The 11,867-nt window shown below is 40.9% G+C and overlaps 1 protein-coding gene across 1 annotated transcript in view; it reads right to left on the reverse strand.

Annotated features, from left to right (window-relative positions):
* Positions 1-407: 407 nt before the first annotated feature.
* PTPRJ (protein tyrosine phosphatase, receptor type, J) overlaps positions 408-11,867 on the reverse strand; it is a gene marked incomplete at its 5' end in the record, with an annotated part of 18,500 nt that continues 7,040 nt past the window's right edge. The window contains 12 exons of the mRNA XM_009071637.1: positions 408-566; positions 1,518-1,653; positions 3,033-3,193; positions 3,512-3,631; positions 4,055-4,189; positions 4,340-4,413; positions 5,178-5,268; positions 6,314-6,401; positions 7,321-7,362; positions 8,572-8,659; positions 9,215-9,324; positions 9,471-9,681. Of these exons, the coding sequence (XP_009069885.1) occupies positions 408-566; positions 1,518-1,653; positions 3,033-3,193; positions 3,512-3,631; positions 4,055-4,189; positions 4,340-4,413; positions 5,178-5,268; positions 6,314-6,401; positions 7,321-7,362; positions 8,572-8,659; positions 9,215-9,324; positions 9,471-9,681 (1,415 nt within the window). The remainder of the gene's footprint in view (positions 567-1,517; positions 1,654-3,032; positions 3,194-3,511; positions 3,632-4,054; positions 4,190-4,339; positions 4,414-5,177; positions 5,269-6,313; positions 6,402-7,320; positions 7,363-8,571; positions 8,660-9,214; positions 9,325-9,470; positions 9,682-11,867) is intronic.

Below are 11,867 nucleotides of genomic sequence, written 5' to 3' on the forward strand. Positions count from 1 at the left end.
AAACTTATAATTAAATATATTAAAACAGCCCACAAGCCTGGTGTCTGTAAATGAAATCATATAAAATTATAATAAAAAGCTTGTGTTATTTTTTTAAATCTTTCAATTCTAGTTCACTGTTCATACTGCAAATGCTATTTCACCTATCAGTACTGTTAAATTCCCAAGAAAAAGCATGATTCCTCTGTTAACTTCAAATAGTTTTCGCTTGTTTTGTGTTGTGGTTTTTTTTAGCATCAATCCACAGCTCCTGCCAGCATCGTGTTTTTCCTCCTGTAGATGACATCTTCAAATGCAGACAGAACTGCAGCAGCCAGACATGAGACACTGGACACAATCCCAGAAAAGATCCCCTCCCTTTCCAATGGGCAGGTGACACCTCCTGGAAGCACTGCATTCCTTCTGGGCTAGAAGTGGTAGCCATTGGCCTTCCCGAAGTCTGACCCAGGTGTGAAATTTTCATAGATTGCCATTGCTGGCACATTTTCGTAAATAAGATCAGTTTTCTTGTATTTCTTGGATCTAATCATATCCATAACACACTGGTTTAGGAAGACATACTGGTCCTGATGGGAGAAAAAGAGAAAGTAATGCATTTCTAGAAAACACCTGATTTTGGAAATAATTCTTCTTCTGAATATAGGTTTTGGCACTGCACTGAATGTTATCACAGAGTATGTTTTAGAACTTGTATGTAAAATTCATAGAAAATAGGGCTGGAAAGGACTTCATGTCATCTGATACCCCCCCATAAAAAACTAGGATCAAGTTTACTGTCATGCCTAACACCCTCTTAAGAGATTTTCATGATGGAGATTTTACAGCCTTTTTCAAATCAGCTTTAGTTAGGTCACACACCTTTTTGGATCAAACTGATAGTTTCAGTAGGAACACTTAGAATCATAAAATCATCAAGGTTGGAAAAGACCTCTAAGATCATCGAGTCCAACCATTAACCTGCTACTCTGCTGGAAACCCTAAACCCTAAACCGTATCCTCCATTGCCAGATTCAGCTGCTTCTTAAACACTTCCAGGGATGGTGACTCCACCACCTCCCTGGGCAACCTATTCCAGTGCCTGATCACTGTAACAGAGAAAACATTTTTCCTAACATCTAACCTGAATCTCCCCTGTCTCAGTTTATGACCACTCCCTTGTATTCCTGCAGAACACAAAAGAAAAGCCCCACACAAAGACCCCTTGACTTGAGATAATTCTGGCTCACAGCTGAAAGATAAAACCCACGTGGGTAAAACAAGCTGCAAAAGAGCCTGCTTCAGGATTTGGTTCTTTCCAGGTACAAGAGCCAGTCCTATAATTACTCTCTAAAGAGATTTTGGACATACTATGGCCCCTGGCTGCAACTACTTTTGTGGGAAGAGATAAGGCAGCAAGGATGGAAGTTAAATAAAGAGCAATTTCAACTCCTTATCTTCCTGTAATTTTGAGTTACATCTTGAGACCATGCTTCCTGAATTATTTGAAAAGCATGCTGCTGGATCAGATACAGCCTTACCTCAGTTTGCACCATTAAAGGTCGGTGCATGCGGAGATCATACACCACTCCATACACATCCACAGCGTTCTCCATTTCCATCTGCTGAATCAGGTAGTCAATGGCAATGAACGTCCCTGTCCTCCCAACGCCAGCACTGCAATGACACAGAAAGACTATTTACTACTTGCGTTAAACCACCTCCTCACCACTGCCTTGATGAAAAGCCAGTGAAGCTAGCCCAATGCCTCCTACTACGTCAGTGGCACAGGTACTAAAAGTCTTGGCAGCTCAGAGAGCCACTGCCAAGGCGGCAGCAGAATATGCTTCTGGGCTTCTCAGCCTTGCACTTGCACAAGACTGAGTGCACTGTCAGTGAATTCGCAGCCAACACTAAGTTGGGTGGGAGTGTGGATCTGCCTGAGGGTAGGAAAGCTCTACAGAGACCTGGACTGACTTGATCAATGGGCTGAGGACAACTGCATGAGGGTCAGTAAGGCTCAGTGCTGGTCCTGCACTTGGGACACAACAACGTCATGCAGCTCCAGGCTGGGGGAGGAGTGGCTGGAGAGCTGTTCATCAGAAAGAGACCTGGCAGTGCTGGTGGCAGAGGCTCAATATGAGCCAACTGTGTGCACAGGTGGCCAAGAGGGCCAATGGCATCTTGGCCTGGATCAAGAATAGTGTGGCTAACAGGACTAGGGCAGTGATCATCCCCCTGTACTCGGCACTGGTGAGGTCACACCTGAGTGCTGTGTTCAGTTTTGGGCAACTCACTTCAGAAAGGACATCGAGGCACTGGAACAAGACCAGCCAAGGGCAACGAGGCTCAGGAAAGGTCTAGAACACATGTCTGGTGAGGACAGGCTGAAGGAATTTGGTTTGGTTTAGCCCTGAGCAGAGGCTCAGGGGTGATGTCATGGCTCTCTCTGACTACCTGACAGGGGTTGTAGAGAGGTGGGGGATGGTGTCTCCTGCCATGGCTGCAGGGAGTGGACTAGAGGGAATGGCCATGAACTCAGACAGGGGAGAGTCAGATTAGATGTTAGGAAAAATGTTTTCCCTGTTAGGGTGTTTAGGCACTGGAATAGGTTGCCCAGGGAGGTGGTGGAGTCATCATCCCTCAAAGTGTTTAAGAGGTGTCTGGATCTGATGCCGGAGGATATGGTTTAGAGTTTAGGGGTTACAGGACAGTGGTAGGTTAATGGTTGAACTTGATGGTCTTGCAGGTCTCCTCCAACCTTGATGATTCTATGACAATGCATAAAAGCACTTGAAAGGACAACTTTTCCTGCCAAGTTTTCCAGGCTAGGAGAGATGGTCTATTCTAATGAAATTTTTTATGACTTCCTTTGCTACCTACATAGCATTACTAGTTTCTGAAGCACAGGGGCAAGGTTTGAATTTGTCTGGGTAAACAGGTCATGTTCTTAAGCAACGAGAGTTACTTATTCTGGTTTATTCCCATCGGAAAAGAGTTGTTTGTAAAAAAGACCCAAGACAAAAGTGTCTCTAACAGAAACATATCCTTCCTACCTGCAGTGCACCAGAATAGGAGAATCAGTTGGATTTTCATTGTTGTACTGATGAACAAGGTCTCTGAAGTTGATGAGAAGGTCTGTTGTCTCTGGCACTCCGTGATCTGGCCAGGAGGTGAAATGGAACTGCCGCACCGTGCGGGCCACTGTACTGCTGGACTACAGGAACATACAAAAGGAAAGCCAGCTTCAGAGGAGCAACAAGAAGGCTTCCTGCCATATGTACTGGGCCAAGCTCAGATTCATTAAAGCTGCCTGTTACAAACTGTGCAGTGATTTGATGAATGTTATTTCAGATTCCCTCTTCCGTCTGCTGTGGTAGAGAATACTTGGAAATCATTTCCTTCTACTTTACTCCAAGCTCATATCTGCTGCATTGGATTTGCTGATGGGGGTAATTGTTCAGTCCAGCAGATACTACAAGTATCTCCATAAGCACAAGGCTATTCATACACTAACAACCAAGGCAGTACTTACCTTTTCTACAGTGAAATCCCTTATTGTCCATTCTGGACGGACAATTTCCGATACTAGTGTCACAACAATGCCACCATAGTTCTTGGATTGTTTGTCTGGCCAGTACTGCTCACATTTTGGCTAAGGAGAGAGTTACAAAGTTACACACACTGCAATGAAGCAACTGACTCTCAGTTTTAAATAACACACTACCAGAAGCAGGGTTAAAAAGCACATCACCCTTCCCAAGGGCTATTCCAAAGCAAGAGAAGCTCTACCAAAATAATTCTTTAGAGAGAAGAACCCATCCTTAAAGACAGCAATTCCACAACCCTCCTGAGACAATCTATTCTGGCAGTCAGCAGATAAGAAAAGGGAAAAAAGGTAAAGAAAAGAGAAATAAATATGTAAAGAATATGTGCTTATTTAATTTAGAAAACAGCCTTTCATCAAGAGGATGGTTGTTACAAGAAAGTGGTCAGTCTCCAAGCTACTAGGGTAACAATAACATTAGAAGAGATCAAGCTGCATTCAAGAGACAGTTCAGTGTTGATAAAAACATACCCGAGCTTGTTCCATACATTTTGTCAACATAACAATACAGTAGATATTCTTGGACCAAATCATTTGCCAGAAGTCATTTACAGTATTGGGTAAAGGACCCTGTGCAGCAATAAATGTCTTCTCTGACTTATAGCCCTAAGAAGAGAAAACCCAAAATAAGCATGTTTGGATACACACACACAGGTGTATCAGTGTTACATATATGCTGACTTTAAACATCATTATGAGCTGTTAAGCCTACATCAGAAAAACACACATTTCATTGCAACTAATGAAACAACTTACAGGCATATAGTTTGCATTAATATAATCATCAGTTTCAGCATTTGGATTTGGAAGTTTAACACGAGAAATATCATCTGCAGAAAGAAAAAAGGAAAACACAATTATGACTTTTCGAAGTGGAACCTTTCAGCAAAATACTGCTTAGCTTATGCATGGTTTCTAAACAAAAGGTGTTTTAGAAAAATGTGCATTTTATGTGACCAGGATAAACATTCAGAATACTCAAATGTTTTTAAACATGGTTTGGGTTTTGCCTATTTATGTATTTTTATTCCAACATAAAATTTACTACAGTTTTAATGACTAGATTTTTTTTTAAAAGCAATTTGTCTCCCGCTGCCTGTGCAGTTGATGTTTTTCCCCCAAAGCATCCTTAAATACCTGCCACTGTTCACCATTCAGATCCTTCTTACACTGTGCTACACTGAGATGCCCACAGGCTGCTTGTCAGAGCTGAGACTCCTCTTAGTTCATCTGCAAACTGGCCAGCAGGGTCTTAGCATTTCCCACAGCTCTGCATATATACCTGTCTGTGGTCAACTGTGAACCTCTTGTGTTTTCAAGCTGGAGTCCAAGTTTCTCCCAAATGGAAAATTAAAGTTATTTAATTAAGGGAAAGTTCCTTAAAGGAGCTTTCTTGAGAAACATCATTGAGGGAAAACTCTTTCAGGTTTGCTTATATAGTGATTTTGGGAAAGCAGCAGAACAAATTAATTCATTTGGAAATTGATGACATTTGAAACCTTTGGGTACTATAAAAGCCAGATTAGTCAAACCTAAGGTTTTTCACCTAAAAACTCAACCAGCAGAAGATGCAAATCTGAGGAGAGTAACTCACATGGTAAGACGTTGTTGTATCTGTTTTTTCCTCTGTTGTCAGGAAGTTCAGCAGCAAATTTGGGCTGATGAACACCAGCAGACTTGAGTTCCTACAATAAAAGGATTCATGAACACCCAGTTTTGGTTCAGGAATCATACAGAAACACGTGACAAATGACAAATACTCCACACACTGGTGGCCTGTGCTGTACAAGTAGGCATGTTAAACTGGGATAAATGGCAATAAAAATCATCTTATTACAGAGTGGGAGGGTGACAGTGGCAAACCTGATAGAGAAGGGATTAATAGAAAACATACAAATAGTAGTGTGTTAAAAATCTAGAAATGGGGTTTAAAAGCCTGGAAACAGCTTTGCAGAAACATGACACTGATAACCACAGCACACTCATTTTGCCCCCAAGGCAGTGAACTACTTCACATAAGCTCTGCAGACATTACAGGGAGAAACGGAGCAACACGTCATGAAAGCACTGAAGGAAGCAAAATCTGAGAGGAAGGCAAGGTGGAGCACCATCTTAACAATCAGAGAGACAGAATTTGAAGAAGAAAATCAATTAATAGCTTCAGGGAGATGAGGGAAAAAATTAGATTAACAGCAGACATGACAAGACAGAATCCTTCCTGACACTTCCTTCCTGTCCTTTGTACCTTATAACAGTTGAGCTTTAGCACATTTCATAGACAGACATTTATGGTCAGTGAGCAAATCATCATTGCTGCTTCTCTGCCAGCTTTTGAGTAATTCACAGGTGTGCTTAGCAAATCACACCTACATACTGAAGAAGTCAGTGATATTAGCAAGAGCAGTGAAGTTAAATAGCTTCCCCTAGGCTAACTCTGTACTGGACTAGAGCAAGGACTCAGGAGATCTTGTCTCTCATGAGAGCTCTGAGCAGCAGACCACGCTACAAGTTCACAGGTAGAGATACAGTTCAGGACATAAAGTATTTATCATGCATTTCAACTGAATTTGGAGCTGCATAAGGGAAGGGAAGGCTATACATACAGCTTAACCTCTGTAATACAGGACCTTTCTCTTTACCTTCAGTAAGCTTTGTATTTGCTCCATAGGAAAGATGATTTGTCTTTCCCAAAATTCTCTTTATGAAGCTCTCTCCACTGAGGGCACATACCTCATACTCTTCAGCAAAACCACAGTTGGAGTCAGCTTGCTGTTTCTTGAAGTAGGACTCAAAGGACTCCACTTTCATCTTCTTTGATCTAGAATGAGAAAAGCCATGTATCAGCAACTGATACTAGGTAAATAAGCCATGAATTAATTCAGTTATTGTGTTAGAAAGTGTGCTTTACTTACTTACTGACTCTTCAGGGGAGGGTGGGGGAAAGAAAAAAAAGGTTGATTAGACCCATGCAGTTGTATTTTTCATTATGTGAATCTAAGAATGAAAGCATGACTGTTAGTTGCAGACACAAAACTGCATTTACAGGGGACAGGGCACCAAGCATAGAATTTAACTGCTCTGTTAAACCAAGGAGAGAGTAGTACATCCTTCAGGAGAGGAACATCACAAAGAAGGTGTCAGTTAGCCATCAGATTGGCCCCATTCCCTGGTCTATTTTATTTTAACTATCAAAGTTTATGCAGGGGGAATTATCTTGCCATGTCTTTCCATCAGCACAAAAACTGATGCAAGAACCAACAATGTGATTCAATTGCACTATTGCACTGCATGTGACTTCCAACAGATTATGGTTACACCCCCACCATGGCCAGCTTTTCCAATCACATTATCTGAATTAATGGCTCATAAAAAGAAAACGAAAAGAAATCAGGTGTCAGTGAATATTTTGCTTATGTGAACTTTATCATTTGGATCACTCCCTCAATGTGCACGAAGCCCATGTTTCATCCATACATCCTGTTTTTCAAAACCACATGGAGCATTTGTTTGTCTAACAGTGATTCATGAAGTGAATACTCAAATCCCTGTGATGGCTCCAGAAGTCTCAATCAATATGACTGTTTTTAGCCTGCAGGCTGGAGTCTTTAAATGCCATGGGGAATTAATACTTCAAAACTCTATATAAAACTGCACAGAAAACAAGTATCTGGGTTCAGAATAATTTTTGCAAACATCACTTGAGCACAGTAAACAACATCTGAAAGATATGGACTTACTGAATTGGAGAAAAGGACACTTCAGTATTTCTTTTATCTTTCCTGTAAGGCAAAATAAAACAATACAATATGTTCACAGTAGAATTTAGTGGAATGCATATGAGTTTTCTGACGACAGCTGTTTCCTGTGTCTGTTAGGAACAAGCTCTTTTAAAGCATCTCATCCTGTGAAAAAAATCCCTCTTGTGGCAAACCTTACACCTGGAATAAGATCCTTCATTTGGTGATGTTGTGCTGTTTCTTTCTGTTGGAACCTGAACTTAAAGCACACATTTTGGGGGAAGAAGTACATCTGAGGGATCTGCACCACTAGCTAACATGTCAGGAGAACTGCTACTAATTCCAGAATCCCTACAGTTCAACAATGATGTGTCAGCCATACTGAAAGTGCTACTTGAATGAAAATAAATGTTCCTACTTTAAAGGAAACTCTTTATTGTACACAGCTGTTGGACACAATTGTAAAAATAGCAGCAGTTGACCAAAGAAACTAAGAAAACTGGACTAAGTTACTCTTTAGAAAGGATGTACTACATGATCAAAAGCAGGAAAAAGCCTTTGTGGACTCTTACACCCCAAATTATTTGGAAAAGATTGGAAACAGAGACGAGCTCGAACCGTAGGCTTCAGCTTCTGGAAATTCCAGAAAAGGAGTTTCATGTGACAGGCCATCAAGCAATTAAAAAGCATGATTAATGGGTGATTTAAAATCAAACCATCTAAGATACAATTACATGTGCCTTTTAGCACAACAGTTTGTGATGTTTGCTCACTTCTGACTCAATTACTTCATCAGCATGCATGAATAGTGAGGCACTGGAACAGGTTGCCCAGAGACCTTGTGGATGCCCCAACCCTCACAGTGTCCAAGGCCAGATTGTATGGAGCTTTGAGCAGCCTGGTCTAGTGGGAGATGTCCTTGCCCATGGCAGGGTGGTTGGAACTAGATGATCTTTAAGGTCCCTTCCAACCCAAGCCATTCTATGATTCTATTATATGAATTCAGATTTGTTTCTTTTGGCTCTTCTGAACACATTAGTTTGGAACTATGGGGCTTAAATAGCCATTTAACAACTGGTTTGATACTTCAACTCTAATTTGTAACACATTAAAAATCTTGTTTCTAGAATGCATTTTAAAGCATCATGACAGAAGTGTACAAAACAGAGAGAGGCTCTTTTAGGATAAAGATACAAAAGTGAAATACTGGTGTTCTTCAACACAACCAATACAATAATAAACACACATTACCTTCTCCTTCTCCAGAGTACGAAACCCCCTATTGTGACTACAGCAAGGATAGCCAAAAGGCATCCAATAACAACTCCAGCAGTAACACCTGATAAAATAGAACAAGTATTACTCCTTACTGATTTGCCTCTTCATTGATGATAGAAATCAACATGCTACAGCAGAACCTGGCAAGTGACAGAGCACACTCCACTCTACTAAATGTCTTGTCTTTACTGTGTCCTTTGGCAGTAGCAGTATTGAAACTTCATTAAGAATAATGAACAGATAATAAATTAATAAAACATTGGGATCGAAAGACCAGTATCTGCATTCCAATACACCTGCTTCTAGCTTACCAGAACTGTTAGAACATCAGCTGCTTTTTGCTAGTTGGTGCGATACCAAGGTCTCACTGTGCTATCCAATCCCTTTTACCATGCCCTGACTAGCAGAGCTTTTGGCTACTTCTGCAGTGGGAATCATACATGGGATCACAGACCTAGCAAGGTATGAATTTACAGTCAGTGCAAAGCTAGAAAGAAACAGTTCATGCAGACAAACCAACAGGTGTTTTGATATTATGAAACTTGCTATAATTAAGGAATCTCCACACACTGTGTATGTGCTTAGCTGCCAGTCCTACATCTGACATTAACTATACCTGGATCCTGGGGCAGGAAAACTGGTTCAGAACAGGGTGAAAACGATACGTAGCTATCTTCGGCTGCAATCATACTGAAGTTTACTTTAGTGAAACCTGCAATACATGCCCTGTTGAAAAGGGAGACAGAAAGAAAAAAAGACCAAAACATGTACATTACAGAGTTCTAACAGACTTAATCAAGATATGTAACCTTTTCATTAGATGATTTAGATTTCAACTGCAGAAAAATTAACCAGCGGTTTGAAATAAATACCTGTATGAACTAAGTGGGGTCAATGGTCCATTTTCGTAGCCATACGTTTCGCCTCCCTGGCCTACATCAATGATGTTTTTATCGTTCTGAGAATGAAAAGAAGCTGATTCTGCCTGGTCTGTATTTCTGACATACGTAACATAGGTAGTTGCTCTCTTCTTCTTGAAATCTTTGTATGTGTTGTTCAATTTAGACTTCAAAGACTCAGAACCTTCAGGAAAAAACAAGGATATATGTGGTATACATCATGCACTGGTTTTGTATCAAGTGGCATAGTGGCTGAGATGGTCACATTAACCACAACTGTCATTACTCTCTGAATACTGCCTGAAATGAAAGGACGAATGCAACAGATGATCTCGGAAATCTCTTCTACTGCAGTGCAATTTACTGTACTACCTCCCTACTCCCCAGAGTTATTAGTTTTAATCTGCTTTTGGTTTTACCGTGTATAGCGGAGCTTCTGTATAAAGGCAGGTTAGTGGTGGACCCTGGTGTCCTCAGGGACGAGCTTCACTAGCCAAGTCAGCTATATCCATACATGTTCTATCAACTATCGCATAGAGAGTACAATGCAAATGGTGTAGAAAAAGACTATTGGTATTTGGTAACACTGTACTACCCAAACAGCATCAAGTCTTGTTCAGGATGACATTAAATCTGCCCTGACCTACACTTCTTACAAGAAGTCTCACACCTAAACACTAAGAGACAAAAGAGCTAATTTCTGCCTTTTCTTGACATAGAGAAGCATTGGGGAAAAAATGGTGATCAAAAGTGTTTCCCTTTCAGAAGACTGAGAACAGGCTACCACAGTGAACGGCAACCAACAGGACACCATTTGAAGAACAGCATCACCTTACAGCGTCTGTTGTTACAAAGGATGAACTCTAGAAACTTGAGGCAATTATATAGTTGAGGCACATGTAAACTCAGAGGTAATAAACAAACTCCATCTACCAGTTGGCCAATAACCCAAGAGCAAGCAAACTGAAATAAACATTCAGTATTGAGGGAGAACAAAGAACCTTCTTCATTTGAAGTTTGTATACAGTGCTCTCTACCGACTGCCTTTACAAAGCTAAAAGCTTCTTCTAAAAGGAGATATAGTATTGATCCCACCTTTAAAAAGGAGAACCCTCGTGTGAGCTCCTAAAGGTGGAAAAGCTCTAGTAAGTTCTCTTGAGTTGTGCAGACAAGAGTTGGCCTGCCACTGGTGAACTGGTGGCTCACTGTCTGCAGCAGCAAAGCTCTCAACTGTAACTGTGCAGGAACAGGGTGCAAGACAACTCTTCTAAAGCATTAGCTTGGTTCATTAAAAGCAGCTGAGGTTGCAATTAATTCAGTTGCCTAGAAATGGGTGTTCAATACTAACTGAGTATGTTATTATGTCCTGTCTTGTCCCTAGTTTCTATTCCAATAGGATGTTATTCTAACCTGTTATAACAATCCTGTTATTCCCAGGTTATACCTGCAGCAACTTGTGGATGTCTTGGATATCTCCCTAGGACATATCAAACAGCCTTAGACACTATTCCTTACCCAACTGAATAAAGTCCCCTCTGTCTATCCTAAAGGTCATCTTTGTTTTAGAAGAGAGAGAAGCATTTGAATATTGATTCTATTTCAACAGTATAAAGCTGAAGCAATGCTTGGCTCTAAGGCTGCTTTCTGCTCCTATCAAAGCACTCACTCTGTATTATAAATGTGGGCAATCTTCCTCTATCTCTCTCAATCATATCTTGCAAGACCTCCTTCTTGAATACCCTACAATCAAAACCACCTAGAAGAATGCACTCAATTTCATCAGGACTAACCAGGACTGCCTGAAGGTACAAGCAGAGCTGCATGCAAGAGACTGACACTCAAATCGGAAGCTCTGCGGCAACTGAGTAGGCATGTGAAAAATAGTCGTTTTCTGCACCAATGTGATATATAATACACACACACATTTCTTGGACACGTGTTGTACGGAAAACCACAAAAGGAAGATCTACCATCAAAATTCTGCAAGATGAATTTCTAGGGTTATGACAAAGGATAAGCATGAATGTCAAATCCCACTTGGCAGAAACTGTCTCCATCAGGTGCTTTTCCCCTCCAGCACACTGGCAGAATTGTTCAACTGAAACTGATGCTGCAAGGTAAGTCCCTTAATTTAATGATTTATCACTAGCCAGTCACCAGTTAAGGACATTTCTCAGTTCTGATCCATTAAAGAGCTGAGTTTCTAGTATCAACCTCTAGTTTTCTGTGGCATTCTACCTCCCATGACATTAATGCTGCCAATGCTATTCAAGCCTTGCACCTGCATCCTATCTCTTCCAGTTACAGTGTTTTAAATAAAATCAGGATGAAAGCTCTCTTTCTTTTAAGATCTTATGCAGGTATCTTCCT

The sequence above is a fragment of the Acanthisitta chloris genome, unplaced genomic scaffold, assembly GCF_000695815.1.
Source record: "Acanthisitta chloris isolate BGI_N310 unplaced genomic scaffold, ASM69581v1 scaffold3033, whole genome shotgun sequence".
Lineage (NCBI taxonomy): Eukaryota > Metazoa > Chordata > Aves > Passeriformes > Acanthisittidae > Acanthisitta > Acanthisitta chloris.